The sequence below is a fragment of the Hemiscyllium ocellatum genome, chromosome 25 (genome assembly GCF_020745735.1).
Source record: "Hemiscyllium ocellatum isolate sHemOce1 chromosome 25, sHemOce1.pat.X.cur, whole genome shotgun sequence".
In the NCBI taxonomy this organism is placed as follows: domain Eukaryota; kingdom Metazoa; phylum Chordata; class Chondrichthyes; order Orectolobiformes; family Hemiscylliidae; genus Hemiscyllium; species Hemiscyllium ocellatum.
In genome coordinates, this window is record NC_083425.1 from 25,870,857 (window position 1) to 25,887,700 (window position 16,844).

Consider the following 16,844-nt stretch of genomic DNA (forward strand, 5'->3'; position numbering starts at 1 on the left):
CTTTGAGGGGCATGGATAGAGTAAATAGATAAAATCCTTTCCCTGAGGTGGGGAGTCCAGAACTAGAGGGCATAGATTTAGAGTGAGAGGGGAAAGATATAAAAGGGACCTAAAGGGCAACTTTTCACTCAGAGTGGTGCATGTATGGAATGAGCTGCCAGAGGAAGTGGTGGAGGCTGGTATAATTACAGCATTAAAAGGCATCTGGATGGGTATGTGAATAGGAATTTAGAGGAATATGGGCCAAATGCTGGCAAATGGGATTAGATTAGGTTGGGATATCTGGTCAGCATGGACAGGTTGGACCGAAGGGTCTGTTTCCATGCTGTACATCTCTATGACTCTATGTGCCTTCTTGACCACCTTATCCATTTGTTTGGCCAATTACAGGGAACCATGGATCTGTACACCCTTTGTATGTTAATGCTACTAAGAGTTCTGACATTTACGATATAGTTCCCTCCTGCATTGGATCTTCCAAAATGCATCACTTTGCATTTGTCCCAATTAAACCCCATCTGCTATTTCTCTGCCCAAACCTCTATATCCTGCTGTATCATATGGCAATCTTCCTCAGTATCCACAGCTCCCCAATCTTCATCTGCAAGCTTACTGTTCAGGTTACCTATTACCTATTCTTGATCCATATCTATTTACCCTCTCTTCTTTCATCTATTTATTCAATCTAAACCTGAAGGATGATACTTTTCTGTTTCAACCACTATCCACATCAATGATTTCCATGGGCTCAAGGCTCTTCATAAGGAAAGTTTCCTTGCTTTCTGTCTTTCGTCTCTTCTATATCAGCTTAAGGTTATAGTTCTCACCCTGACCCCCCTACACTGACCAGAAATCGTTTGCCTCTTCAATGTTTCAATCCCATCTTTGCACATTTGTGTCATACCGTAGCCCAATTTTTGGTGTTTGGGGGAAAAGAAAACCAGTTGTTCTCAAGTCACTCTTCATATTTCTAGGAAATTGCAGTGAACCTGCACTGCACCTTCTCAAAAACCTCAACATCCGTTCTGATAACCCAATGCAGCACTCAGCATGTGAGCAGGCAAAGCAAATCATGAGCAAGTTATAGTCAAATTTGCAGAAGAAATAACTCCACCCTTCCTCTGAACTAAATACTATTGTGGTTAGCCCTGTTTTTTAAGTATCTCCAGTCAATATATTGCAACTTATTTCGAATATATGCAACATCTGGTTTTATAAGTTCAGAAAATCTTATTGCTGTTTTTATTGGAGAAAACAGTAGCACTTGAATTTTAATTTACTTAATGGACATTAGAGTCATTTGATAGTGTAGTTCTTGAATATTGCTGTGTGATGTTTTGACTTTGTTTCTTTATCTTTCCACTTCAATACTGAGAAGTCTGTGATGCTGAACACTTTAACTTGTATCTGTATCTTTCTACTTCTGTAATGAAAATGTTGTGCCTAGGTGTATTGTCCCTAAGAACCACGTGTGGTGGCATTGTACACTTTTCTCTGTACTCTTGTACCCCTCACTTGAGTATATGTGACAATAAAATCTAAATCTATGAAATAGAAATCACATTTTTTTGAAGCTTTTCATTTCTGCTCAGCAGGACAATTTTAAAGAAACACAGAAGTAAAATGAAACTTTATAAAATACTTCATGAGCAGAGCACACTGATTGATTGATTGATTGGCAAGTGAACTTAATCAGTGCAAATTAAAAAGCTTCAACAAACTACATTCTTTTAGTAATATTTGCTTTGTAAGAAATAAAATTGTGAAAGTTAAAAAAAAACGTGCATTTATATTTGGATGATGAATTATAATTTATAACAGCCATATAAATAAAGAGAACAATGATCGGAGTCTGTGCTTAATAGTGAGCTGAGGTGGCACAGGTATGGTATTTTGTTGCACAACAGCTGCTGGATTAAATGAGTTCCTTTTCTGTTTCAGAGATCGGGATTATGATGACATTGATGAAGCAGATCCTTTTAACCCTCAGGCCCGTCGCATTGCAGCCCATAACCCAACTCGAGGCCAAGTCCACAGTTTTTGCAGTTTCAACAGTAGTTTGGGCAGTCAGACCAGTCTCCATCCACCTGCAAACACAAACCCCAGTCAAACAGGCACCACAGCACCTGCACCGGAATACATGTGAGTACAGAGACTGAACAAAATCTGGCTGGAGTCTTATCCTCCATTCCAATTTTTCCAGCTCGGTGGCACAGTGGTTAGTACTGCTGCCTCACAGTGCCAGAGACCCAGGTTCAATTCCCACCTCAGGCAACTGTCTGTGTGGAGTTTGCACATTCTCCCCGTGTCTGTGTGGGTTTCCTTCGGGTGCTCTGGTTTCCTCCCACAGTCCAAAAATGTGCAGGTTAGGTGAATTGGCCGTGCTAAATTGCCCGTAGTGTTGGGTGAAGGGGTAAATGTAGGGGAATGGGTCTGGGTGGGTTGCTATTCGGAGGGTCGGTGTGGACTTGGGCCGAAGGGCCTGTTTCCACACTGTAAATAAGTAATCTAATCTGGTTTAAATACACATTCAGACTTTGTGTTAGTGCTGAAATATTGTGTTCTATCATAAATGAGCAAACTATCTGACCATTTCAAGATATTTTACAGGTTGCAATTTTAGTTTCAATTTTAATTCTGTGCTCACATGTAGCACAATATACATGAAGACTGACTTGGAAAGAAAAGGTGGTATAATGACTTTAACCCCAATTTAAAACTGCCATTGACTGGAGCAGAAATTGATTTCCAATGTTTCTCAATTAGAATGCATTATTCAATTAAAAAGATTTTGTTCCAACAAAACAAGAAATCTAGTATGTCTGATCATTATAAACCGGCAGTCTGTGGCATTGTCACTGGTCTTATTACTGGGAATTAAATATATAATAAGAATTAATTGGTGCCATGTAAACTGCAATGACTAAAGGTTGTACTGTTAAGTTTTCTACCTGTCCAGTGTGTATTGCAGCAGGTGGTGTATACATGAAACTTTTTTGTAAACAGTTCAACAAAAGAGGGTTTATTCAGGAACCATAACTGAGAGTGCAATTCTGGAAATGTTTGTATTTACTATGAAAATTGTCACATAGTTTCTATTCTCCCACACAGGAATAACGCTGTGCTATTTGGTGGAAACCCTCGCTATGAAAATGTTCCACTGATCGGAAGAAGTTCACCTCCACCTTCGGTACGTTGGGCATCTGGGACTGAAACATTTTTATGACCAACTTCATAATTTCCTTTTTCTCCTTGGTCCAGACCACAGGGTGCATTGGGCTGATTGCAATCTTTAAGATAATATCTAACAAACTGGTACCTCACAACAAGAGAGTATTTTTATACAATATACCAAACTGGACTGTGAAGGTATGATTTGTCAATTTCTTGATCATAAAAATACAAACAGTGAACTATTTACTTCTATAGGCTATTCTAACACTAACCGTAGTGAAAATAATATTTGGTATATTTGTCATAAGATTTGATTGGAGAATGGGTCAGGGTTAAGGAGACAATATGGCGAATTGGAATGTACTATTGACTGACTTACAATCTGAAGGAAATGGGGCGAGGATCAGATAATGGCCTAAGCAAACTCCATTTCTTCTGAGTATGCTCTGTATCTCAAGTCGGGTTAATACACAGAGGTAAAACAATGACCGCAGATGCTGGAAACAAGATTCTGGATCAGTGGTGCTGGAAGAGCATAGCAGTTCAGGCAGCATCCAAAGTGCAGCGAAATCGATGTGCAGGCAACTAATATCATTTATTGTATCCGTTATTCCCGATGCGGTCTCCTCTACATTGGGGAGACTGGGTGCCTCCTAGCAGAGCGCTTTAGGGAACATCTCCGGGACACCCGCACCAATCAACCACACCGCCCCGTGGCCCAACATTTCAACTCCCCTTCCCACTTTGCCAAGGACATGGAGGTCCTGGGCCTCCGCCGCCGCCGCTCGCTCACCACCAGACGCCTGGAGGAAGAACGCCTCATCTTCCGCCTCGGAACACTTCAACCTCAGGGCATCAATGTGGACTTCAACAGTTTCCTCATTTCCCCTTCCCCCACCTCACCCTAGTTCCAAACTTCCAGCTCAGCACTGTCCCCATGACTTGTCCGGACTTGGCTGACCTGCCTAGCTCCTTTATCCATCTATCCACTCCACCCTCTCCTCCCTGACCGATCACCTTCATCCCCTCCCCCACTCACCCATTGTACTCTATGCTACTTTCTCCCCACCCCCACCCTCCTCTAGCTTATCTCTCCCTGCTTCAGGCTCACTGCCTTTATTCCTGATGAAGGGCTTTTGCCCGAAACGTCGATTTCGCTGCACTTTGGATGCTGCCTGAACTGCTGTGCTCTTCCAGCACCACTGATCCAGAATCGGGTTATTACACAGTCAGTAATGAAGTGTATGGATCTAACTTTCTAGTTGTGGTCACCCAGCAATCAATTTTTATCATGGTAATTATAGGGTAGTGTATTATATATGAACTCAGCATCTTTGAATGAGGAGGGTCAGGTTTCTGGGTTTTCCAAATTGAATGAGTTGCAGTGGTTGAATAGCTCACTGATGCTCTCTGTACAAACTCAGGCATAAAGGTGTCTGAGCATCATGAAGCCCATGACCCCAGGACACATCGCTGCTTTCAAAATAGGAAAAAGGATGGGGAGGAATTCCACTACCTTTTCCTGAAAATAATACAAAGTTTTGTACTTCCTGGCTTGTAGCTTTATCACTCTGGTAGTGTCCTAGCCAGACATAGTAAACAGTACCTTATGGAAAATAATGGTGGTGATCATTTGATACATCAGTTGACTCTCATTTAAAGTAATTAAGTATACATTGGATAGAAAACTTGACTTTTTAATGTCAAAGCACTTCTACCAATTTTTTTTTAAGGATTTAGTTTCAAAAGTACTGAATTACGTGAATGGTGTAGTTAATATTTTTTGTAATGATCTACTTAAGTTAGAATTCACTTCCTTATTTGAAATTGGAACAGATGGTAAATGGTCTTCAATTAGCTTTTATTTGCCTCCTTCAGCAGCACAATTGACAACTCAACGAAAAGTGTCAGTGTAAGTTCATCATAAATTCCTTGTCCACGTAGTGAAATGTTGCTGCCAGTAAATGGCGCTGTTGTATTGCTGTAACATGACACACTGTCAATGGTTGTCACTAGCACTTCTATCACTCACAAGAGTCAGTTCCCTTTGGGAGTTTCAGTTTAATTCCCAGTGATGCAAGAAGTAAAGTGTATTGAACAGTTTCATCAATCCATGTTACTTTACCCTATTTTGCTTACACAATTTTTTCAAAGTCCTATTCTTCAAGGTTGAGATTGGTGTGATAATGATGACCGGGGTATATGGAGTACAGGTATAGAGACTAAGTCAGTGCCCATCTTTAACACATATCCACATTTGTATGATCCCAGAACAATCTAAATGTAAGAGGTTGGACAGATTGGGTAGCTCTGTTGGACAGCCAGTACAGGCACAACAGATTAAGTTGGAACCTTTTGCACAATATGATTTTATAACTCATAGCTAAGCAAGGTGGAATGAAACCAAGATACTTCTGAAATAATTCCACAGAGGCCGGTATGCCATCACCAAGTCACCCTTTATTTACATGTGGAAAGTCCTTGACGGTGATCCAGATTCCTCAGAGCCAGCTCTCAAGAGTGTCAGGATGTCTGACACTTTGTTTATATCTAGATTAGTGGTGCTGGAAGAGCACAACAGTTCAGGCAGCATCCAAAGTGCAGTGAAATCGACGTTTCGGGCAAAAGTTCTTCATCAGGAATATATCTGTCAGCTAGGGCTCTCTGATTGGACCAAATTAACAGCCCCAGTGAGGGAGCTCATATTCTATATGTGCAATCACTACAACTTTCACTGATGGAAGAAGGAGAAGACAGTGATGGTGGAGGGTTGTTTTTCAAACTGAAGGCCTATGACCAGCAGTGTGATGCAATGATCCACTGCTTTTTATCATTTGTATAAATGATATGGGTGTGAATATAGGAGGAATAGTTAGTAAGTTTGCAGATGATACCAAAATTGGAGGTGTAGTGGACAGTGAAGAAGACTATTTTAGAGTATATTGAGACCTTGATTAGGTGGGCCAAAGGGCTGAGGAATGGCAGATGGAGTTTAATTTAGATAAATGTGAAGTGTTGCATTTTGGTAAGGCAGATCAGGGCAGGACTTACACAGTTAACGATAGGGTTCTGGGGAGTGTTGCCAAACAAAGGTACCTAGGGGTGCAGGATCCTAGTTCCTTGCAGTTTTGAGTCACAGGTAGATGGAGTAGTGAAAAGTTTGGTACACTTTCCTTTATTGGTGAATGCATTGAGTATAGGAGTTGAGATGTCATTGGTTAGGCCACTTCTGGAATACTGCATTTAATTCTGGTCTCTATGCTATAGGAAAGATGTTGCTAAACTTGAAAGAATGCAGAAAACAGAACAAGGATGTTGCCGGCATTTAAGCTATTGGGGGAGGCTATACGGGCTGGGGCTATTTTCCCTGAAACACCAGAGGTTAAGAGGTGACCTTACAGAAGTTTATGAAATCATAAGGGGCGTTGATAGGATGAATAGTCAAGGTCTTTTTCCCAGGGTAGTGGAGTCCAAAGCTAGAGGGCATAGGTTTAGGGTGAAAGGGAAAAGGTATAAAAGTGACCTGAATGGCAACTTTTTCACGCATAGGGTGGTGCGTATATGGAATGAACTGCCAGGGGAATTGGTGAAGACAGGTACAATCACAGCATTTAAAAGACATCTGAATGGGTATGTAAATAGGAAGGGTTGAGAGGGATATGGGCCAAATGCTGGCATGTGCGACTTGGTGAATTTAGGATATCTGGCCAGTGTGGATGAGTTGGACTAAAAGGTTTGTTTCCATGCTGTACAGCTCTGTGAATCTAAGCTTACATTAGAATGTGTGATCTTGTGGCATGCATCTCCCTTAATGATTATCTGTAGAACAACATTGCCACATTGTTAGAAACTGGACATTCCTCCCTTCCCTTTACATAGAACATAGAAAAGCACAGCACAGAACAGGCTCTTTGGCCCGCGATGTTGTATCAAGGTTTAATTCTAATGTAAAATATGATAACTTAACCTGTGCACCCCTCAACTCATTGCTATCCATGTGCATGTCCAGCAGTCACTTAAATGTCCCCGGTGACACTGCTTCCACTACCACCGCTGGCAACGCATTCCATGCATTCACAACTCTCTGCATAAAGAATCTACCACTGACGTCTCCTTCACACCTTCCTCCTAATATCTTCAAACTATGACTCCTTGTACCAGTCAATCCTGCCCCTGGGAAAAGTCTCTGGCTATCTATTCCACTCATTATTTTGTATACCTCAATCAGGTCTCCTCTCTTCCTCCTTCTCTCCAGAGAGAAAAGTCTGAGCTTATTCACCCTTTCTTCATAAGGCAAGTCCTTTAGTCTAGGTAGCATCCTGGTACACCTTCTTTGCACCCTCTCCAAAGCCTCTGTATCTTTCCTATAGTAGGGCAACCAGAACTGGACAAAATATTCCAAATGTGGTCTCACAAGGGACTTGTAGATCTGTAGCAAAACCTTGCGGCTCTTAAACTCGATCCCCCTGTTAATGAAAGCCAAAATACCATATGCTTTCTGAACAACCCTATCCACTTGGGTGGCAACTTTGAGGAATCTATATACTTTCACACCTAGATCCCTCTGTTCCTCCTTTGGTGAATATTGCATGTTAAAACGAGAAAGTATATCTTAATGCTTATATGAGTGTTTTCTGATTGCCAACACACAGGATGTACAGTGGATTAGGATGTGCAGTTATATTTTGGTAGGGTTCACCAGGCTTAGAACTGGGTAGATTAAGCTCTGCGCAGTCAGGAAGGATAGTTGATGGTGAGGCATAGCTGGAGTGAGTATATATTTTGGGGACTTTGGAGGGAGTGTGGGAGTTTGTGGCAGAAGGGAAGAGGTGCTTTATGCCTTTTTTTGGCTCATTTTTTACAAGGTTTATTTTTAACCCGGATAATGTTAAGCTGAGGATCAGCTCAGAACAAAGAGTAATATCACAGGAAAACTGTAAGTTCATTGGTTGGTAATAGCTGCTAATTTGATGATCTATTATGGATACTTCAGATTAAAGGCAAATGGGAGAAATGTTTACAGATTGCAAATTAAAAGACCAGTAGGAAATTTCTTAAAAATAAACAAATTAAGAATTAAGTAAACAAAACAGATGCAGGGCCAGGCGATGTCTTGTATCTGTATGATGTGGGAGCTGATAGACCCTGTTGTAGCTCCTAGTGACGACTCCTAGTAACGAGTATTGGTTGCTTGAGGAACTCAGGCTGAGAGTTGACCAGCAGTAATCTAAGCTTTGGATGCTGTGACACATCAGGGAGGGCTTAAAAATGTGTCGCTGGAAAATCGCAGCAGGTCAGGCAGCATCAAAGGAACAGGAGAATCGACATTTCGAGCATAAGCCCTTCTTCAGGGAGGGGGAAGAGTTACCTGGACAAACTGTTTCAGGAGGCCGTCACACCACCTAGATTATGTACCTGGAATTTGATCAATGGTCACTGACAGGAGTGTGTGACTATGAACAAGGCATGTAGATGGAACTGGGAGGTAGTGCTGAAGGAACCTCAGCCCTTGATTTTATTTAACAGGTTTGTGAGTCTTCCTCTCTGTGGATGAGAGCAGGGTCTGTAGAGGAGGATGAGTAAACTGGCCATAGCGCCATGGTACAGAAAGACATTTAAGAGAGGGAACAAAAGAAAAATTTTGTAATCAGGGTTAGTATAGCCAGGAGAATAGACATTGTTCTCCATGGCCTACGGAATCCTGAAGACGGTGTTGCCTATCTGATGCCCAGGTTCAGGATATCTCATCAGGGCTGGAGAGGAACTTGGGATGGGAGGGGAAAAGTCCAGTTGTCATGGTCTATGTAGGTACCAACAACATAGGTAGAAAGAGGAAAGAAGTTCTGCTCATGGGACTAAATCAAAAGAAATAAGAAGATAATAATGTCTGAATTGCTTCCTGAGCCATGAGTGAATTGACACAGGGTCAACAAGATTAAAGAGTTATATACATGGCTCAAAGATTGGTGTGGGAGAATCAGGTTTGAATTCATGGGACTGGTGCTGAGAAAGGAGGGAGCTGTTCCAACGAGACAGGGTCTACCCGAATCATGCTGGGACCAGAGTCCTGGGAAATTGCACAATGCAGGCTGTGGATAGGGCTTTGACCTAAATAATGGCGGGATTACATTGTCAGTAAGAAATGAAATGAAATTGTTGGCAAGAAGTGATAAAGATTGGAAGGTGCAGAATGTGTGTGGAATGAGAAACTACAAAAGAAAAAATGCCCTGGTGGGAGTTATGTACAGGTCTCCTAACAGTAGGAGAAAGTGAGGCCTGCAGATGCTGGAGATCTGAGCTGAAAATGTGTTGCTGGAAAAGCGCAGCAGGTCAGGCAGCATCCAAGGAGCAGGAGAGTCGATGTTTCGGGCATGAGCCCTTCTTCAGGAATGAGGAGAGTGTGCCAAGCAGGCTAAGATAAAAGGTAGGGAGGAGGGACTTGGGGGAGGGGCATTGGAAATGCGATAGGTGAAAGGAGGTTAAGGTGAGGGTGATAGGCCGGAGTGGGGGTGGGGGCGGAGAAGTCATGAAGAAGATTGCAGCTTAAGAAGGCGGTGCTGAGTTCGAGGGCTGGGACTGAGACAAGGTGGGGGGGAGGGGAAATGAGGAAACTGGAGAAAGCTGAGTTCATCCCTTGTGGTTGGAGGGTTCCTAGGTGGAAGATAGTGGTCAGGATGTAGGGCAGCAAGTAAATCATAGAATCCCTACAGTATGGAAGCAGCCCATCAAGTCCACGCTGACACACTAAAGAGCATCCCACCCAAGCTCAACCCCTCGCCGTACCTATCTCTGTAATCCTGCATTACTCATGGTTAATTCATCTAGCCTACACATCTTTAGACTGTGGGAGGAAACCAGAGACTTGGAGGAAATCCACACAGACATGAGGAAAACATGCAAACCCCACACAGACAGTTACCCGAGGGTGGAAATGAGTAGGTCCCTGGTGCTGTGAGGCAGCTGTGCTATCCACTGAGCCACTGTGCCACTCTGGAAATCAGGAGATAGAAAAAAAACACTTAAGAAAGGCACTATTACACCAATCAGGAGGACTTCAAAATGCAGTGCACTGGGAAAGTCAAGTTGGTAGCAGATCCCAAGAAAAGGAATTTGTGGAATGCCTTCATAATGGTTTTTGAAGCAGTTTGACGCACAGGCAGTTCTGAATTTGGTGGTGGGTAATGAGGCAGACTTCATCAGGGAGCCGAAGGTGAAAGAACCATTGAGTGGCAGTGACCATAATGTGATAAAATCCACCTTGCAGTTTGAGATGGAGAAGCTGAATTCAGCTATGACAATTGAGCAAATGTAACTACTAGGACATGAGGGAGGAGCTGGCCAGGGTGAATTGCAAGGGGAGCCAAGCAGGGGAAGATGTTGGAGCAGCAATGGCAGGAGTTTCTGGGGTAATTGGGGAGGCACAGCAGAACAAAAGGGAGGGCAAGGCAACTGTAAAGGACAAGAGAAATCAGGGACAGTATAAAAGTTAAAGAAAAACCATACAGCTTGCTGAAAATTTGTGGGAAGACAGAGGACTGGAACACCTTTAAAATCCAGCAGAGGAAGACTAAAAAAAGTTAAAGGGAGAAGACAAAGCTATCTAGTAATATAAAAGAAAGATGCAGTTCTTTTAGATATGTAAAAGATAAGAGAGAGACAAGAGTGGACATTGGACTGTTGTAAAATGAGGCTGGAGTAGTAGTAATGGGGAACAAGGAAATGGCAGGGGAACTGATTAGGTACTTTTCATCATTCACCAGTAGCATACCAGAACTTTGAGATTCAGGGGGCAGAGGTGAGTTTAGAGGTCATCACTAAGGAGAAAGTACTGAAAGGTCTGAAGGTGAATAAATCTCAACAGACCAGATGGACTGCATTGCAGTGTTCTGAAGGAGATAGCTGAGGAGATTGTAGAATAAAATAATATAACAATTTATTGTCACTTGCATTTATGAAAATACAGTGATATGTGTGTATACGTTGCCATAAATCGGCATCATTTTAATTACAGAAATTAGAAAAGGAAATAACTCGGACAAAGTTCATCTTTTGTTCCCTCTATGGCTCTTGGTTTAATGGAGTGGCTACAGGATGTGGCCGCTAAAGCAAGGATTTCTGGACCAGACCCACCAATTTGCAACCGCTGGAGCCACTGCATCGCCACCAAACCCACTAATGATGAAGCCGTCATTAAGCCGTGGCCACTGTGGCCGTGAGGAATGGACATCTGGATCCACCATGCTACTCAGCCTGAGCAGGCCCTTGCAACTGCCTACCTCACGCAGCTAGGAAAAGAGAAAAAATGGACTTTTATACAAAACAGAAATGAAGAAACCAAACAAAAAAAAACTAAGAAGAATGCGGCTAGCCAGGTGTGTGGGAGCATCCTGGCATAGAGCACTTCCTACCCTGCCCCGGCCATCTTGAACACTCTTTGTAGAATCATTGGTTGTGATCTTTCTGGAATCACTGGAGTCAGGGAAGGATGTAGAGGACTGGAAAATGGCTCATGAACACTACTGTTTAAGAAAGGAGGGAAGCAGAAGATGGGAAATTATAGGCTGGTTGGCTTGATTTCTGTCATTGGTAAAGATTTTAGAGACTGCAGAGAACTTGGAAATGTCTGGTAAAGTAGGACTGAGTCAGCCTAGCTTCATCAAGAGGAGGTCATGCCTGACAAATCTGTTTGAAATCTTTGAGGAGGTAATGAGCAAATTAGACAAAGGAGAGCAAGTGGATGTGATTATTTGGATTTCTAGGCCTTTGACAAGATGCCAGAAAGGAAGTTGCTAAATAAGGCCTGGACACATGGTGTGAGGGGCAAGCTACTTGCATGAACAGCTGACTGTCAGAAGGTAGAATGGGGTCAAAGAGATCTTTTTCAGGATGACAGCCGGTGACTAGTAGAATTCCACAGGAGTCAGTGTTGGGACCAAAGCTATTCACATTGTACACTAACAATCTGGACAAAGGAACTGAGGGCAAATATAGGTGGAAGTAGGCTCTATTCCTGGTGAAAGGCTTTTGCCCGAAACGTTGATTTTCCTGCTCCTCAGATGCTGCCTGAATTGCTGTGCTTTTCCAGCACCACTCTAATCTAGGTGGAAGTAGTGTTGAGGAGGTGGGGAGGCTGCAGAAGGACTTGGACAGGCCAAGACAGTGAGGAAAAAATGGCAGATGAAACTCAATATGGGAAAATATGAGGTTATGCACTTTGACAGGAAGAATAGAAGCATAGATTATTTTGTCATTGGGGAAAGGTGTCTGAAATCTGAAGCATAAAAGGACTAAGGAATCCTACGCAGGATTCTTTAAAGATTAACATGCAGGTTCAGTTGGCAATTAGGAAGACAAATGCAATGTTAGCATTCATTTTGAAGGGGCGAGATTATAAGAGCAGGAATATACTTTGCAAGAATTGTAACAAACACTACATTGGACAAACAGGCAGAAAACTAGCCACCAGGATATATGAACATCAACGAACCGCAAAAAGATATGACCCATTCTCCATAGTATCGTTACATATGGATGAGGAAGGACACCACTTCCACCGGGACAACACATCCATCCTAGGACAAGTCTAACAGAGTCATGCACGAGAATTCCTAGAAGCATGGCACTACAACTGGAACTCTATCAACAAACACCATTGACTTGGATCCCATTTACCACTCCCTGAGAAAAAGAACAGGAAATGATATCATCAACCCAAGGAAACTCAAGCACATAAATAGAAAGTGGGCTATACAACCAATGCTTCATCCTGAGGCTCACTGAAGATGGTATCTAAAATGGTGTTGAAATGTCTGAAAACGAACCTTCCAGCTCAGCGAGCAAACCTACATCCAGCAGGAATTTACTGCTGAGTCTATATAAGGCGCTGAGTCGAAAGGTGTGGCACTGGAAAAGCGCAGCAGGTCAGGCAGCATCTTAGAAGCAGGAGAGTCGATGTTTTGGGCATAAGCCCTTCCTCAGGAATGTGGAGAAGGACTTGTGCCCAAAACGTCAACTCTCCTGTTCCTCGGATGCTGCCTGACTTACTGTGGTTTTCCAATAGCGCACTTTTTGACTCTGATCTTCAGCATCTGCAATCCTCACTTTCTCCTATATAGAGTTCTGGTCAGACCACATTTAGAGTATTGTGAACAGTTTTGGGCCACACATCTAAGGAACGAGGGGGTCTAGAAAAGACTTACAAGAATGGTCCTGAGAATTAGGGCATGTCATATGAGGAGGGGTTGAGGACTCTGGGTCTGTACTCAATGGAGTTTAGATGGTTGAGGTGGATTTTGATTGAAATTTACAGGATACTGAGAGGCCTGGATAGAATGGTAGGATCCCAAAGAGACAGCCTCAGAGTGAAGGAATGACCCTTTTGAGCAGAGATGAGGAGGAATTTTTTTCAGAGGGTGGTTAATCTGTGAAATTCATTGCCGCAGAAGGTTGTAGAAACTCAGTCACTCTGTTTATTTAAGTTAAAAAATCACACAACACCAGGTTATAGTCCAACAGGTTTAATTGGAAGCACACTAGCTTTCAGAGCGACGCTCCTTCATCAGGTGATTGTCGCTCCAAGCGCTCCGAAAGCTAGTGTGCTTCCAATTAAACCTGTTGGACTATAATCTAGTGTTGTGTGATATTTAACTTTGTACACCCCAGTCCAAAACCGGCATCTCCAAATCATGTTTATTTAATACAGAGACAGGTAGTTTTTTGATTAGTAAGGGGATCACATGTTACATGGAGAAGGCAGGAGAATGGGTTTGAGAAACATATCAGCCATAATTGAATGGCGAAGCAGACTCAGTGGGCTGAGTGCCTAATTCTACTCCTATATCTTATGGTCTAATTTCAGCTGTAATAACCTCACATCAGCCTTGACTTTGTCAAATACCATGTTAACCCCAGCACGGAGAACAAGGTATCACAATGTAAACTTGACTTCCAGTTCTGCCATCCTGCCCGAGTTTGAGTGGCATTGTGTCAACTCCAGTTTGGTTTCAAAGTGAAAGCTTGCTGTGCTGTTGCTTTTTCATGAGCACAGTTTTTTAATCATTTTATTTTGTGCACATTTTGAGATCAGTGACTTTTTAATTGAAGCAAAATCTTATTTTTAACGATAGAATTTTCTGCATATTACATTAAAGATACTTTGAAAATATATTTCCATTTTAAGATTGAGGAATACTCCATGCATTCAAGCTGCATTCTGTTATTGATTGTGGTGTACTAATACTGGATGTAAAACTGATATTTCATCTTTTCTTTTGACTGAGTTTTGGAGCTGAAATGTGAGTGATTTAAAACAGTAAGTTTTCAACATTTGTGGATTTGAGTATGTTCTTTCACCTTTTGTTTCATTCCTATCCAGTTGTCTGTTGATATTCTTAACTCTATGTTCTGTGTTGTTTTGTCCAGCTCCGTGGTTATTTGTTGGATTCAATGTGTTGTAATAAGTAGAAGCAACAAGGTTTGAATTCAGTGTAAAAACTTGTACTTGGCTTTGAATCATTTAGTTTTTATTTTCATTTCTTATTCAGACACCTCATACACCATAGAGGCTTGACCAATCTTGTTTTGCTTCTAGGAATAATGTACTTTTCATGTTTTAATAAAACGTCACACATTATCTTACTTAGCGATATTCTCTAAAGATTATGCTGACTGTGTCAATTCTCCTCCTTTTCCCAAGTTCAGAAAGCTTCTCCGAATTGTCAGTCTTACAGTTAGCTCCTGCTGAATTTTTTAAAAATTATTTTTATATGGCATTTAATTGTCTTGTAAACTAACAAAATGTCCACGTTTGCAGGTAGCTTTTACCTCTAGATGCAAAATCTACTTGGAAGGATCAACTTTCATGTAATGGGAGCACTCTCAGCTCTGAGTCAAAAGTTCATGAGGACATAACCTTGCTTAACACTTGAGTGCTGCATTGATTGAGTGCTACATGGTTTTGAGATGCTTTGTTCAGATGAAACATTAAGCCAAGGTTCCATACAGCCTCTCATGAATGCTAAAGGTCTTGTTCTTATTGAAAGGAGATTAATGGATTTTTACTGGTATCATGGTTAATACATATCTCTCAACATCAGTAAAACAAATGATTTAATGTTTCAAGTCTGATGTGACTCTTCTGCAGAACCAACTGATATCAGCTAAGATTCCTTAACAAATAAATTTATTCAACAAACTCTACTGGTAGTATTGATAACCTTAATATCAATACCAATGTGAGATGTTCAAAATATCTGATTTCCTATATTTTTGTTTCTGAAGAAGCATGCCTTAATGATGCTTCTAAGTTCTTGAAGTCCACCAATTGATTGCAGATATTTAACAATGTTGAATTGAATTGAATTGAATTAGCTTTATTGTCATATATGTGCACATGCGTACAGCGAAAAGTTTACAAGTTTCCTGTTATGGTACCATCTTATGTCCAAAGATGCCTAGGTACAGATTCTTGAGTACAAATTTTTAGGGGAAATAAAACCTAGAAAATAAAGAAATAAGAAGTCTAGCATTACAGACCTTCAAAAGTACAAAATCATAGTAATACATTAGAAAATAGATACAAAAGTTCAGAATATGCCATTCCACAATATCATAATGTAGTAGGCAATTTCTAACAGAATATAGCAATACCATTCTTTACACTTGTCTGCGTCTCCCAGAAATCATTTTAAGCCCTGTTCATCATCATATTCTAATCAGCAACAACAGAAACTTTACAATTGTCCATTCCTCAATCTATCAATACTGCTATATCTATAGACTATTTCTGAGTCCACCACATAATGTTCTATCATCTAGTGATGGAAAAAGACTGATGGGAATTCAAACTAGGAAAGTTATTATTATCAACAGTGCATATTTGAAGGTTAATGAATTATTCAAAAACATCAAAACAAGGAAAGATAGCAAAGCATGATCTTTAGAAATCCATCTTTAGAAAACATAATATTAACTGTACAGAACTTATATAAAAGCAGGAAAGTGTGTGCATTGCAACAGTAACCATTTAAATGCATTGAGTGTCCTGAGAAATTATCCTGTTGCACTCAACCCACAATCTGGTCTTGGCAACACTGCACCTGACTCAGGCCGTGGAATATCTTGCGTCTGGCTCTTTTTTTCCTAGGTAACAGGATATCAAGCTGCTCCATCACTGTTGTAATTTAGCCCTCTTGAATTGCTGCACTGGCACATTTATCCAACACTGCCACCCTGCTCTATTCATTGACCTTCTCACATTTTCTGTTTGACTCATTCCATTTCCAGGCCTGTAACTTGGATAGTCTTTGAACAAAATTAGTGGAGAGAAATATTCCTTTTCAAACTATTTGACAAATCTTTAACTTGTTGCAAAACCACCTTAGAGTATTTAGTTAAGTATAATATTGACAGTCAATTATCAACAGAATTGTAGACCAGTGAGCCTTACTTCAGCTAAGGTTAAGTTGTTGAAGGGGATTCTGAGGGATAAGATTTACATGCATTTGGAAAAGGAGGGAATGATTAGGTATAGTCAACATGGCTTTGTGCATGGGAAATCATGTCTCATTAACATGATTTTAATTTTTTGAAGAGGTGACAAAACAAATTGATGAAGGCAGCGTGGTAGACATTGTCTACATGGACATCAATGAAGCATTTGACAAGGTTCC

The 16,844-nt window shown here is 41.3% G+C and overlaps 1 protein-coding gene across 1 annotated transcript in view; it reads left to right on the top strand.

The window, feature by feature from the left end:
* Window positions 1-16,844, top strand: part of ttyh2 (tweety family member 2) — a 145,006-nt gene that overhangs the window by 120,238 nt on the left and 7,924 nt on the right. The window contains exons 13-14 of the mRNA XM_060844822.1: window positions 1,942-2,142; window positions 3,112-3,190. Coding sequence (XP_060700805.1) covers window positions 1,942-2,142; window positions 3,112-3,190 — 280 coding nt within the window. The remainder of the gene's footprint in view (window positions 1-1,941; window positions 2,143-3,111; window positions 3,191-16,844) is intronic.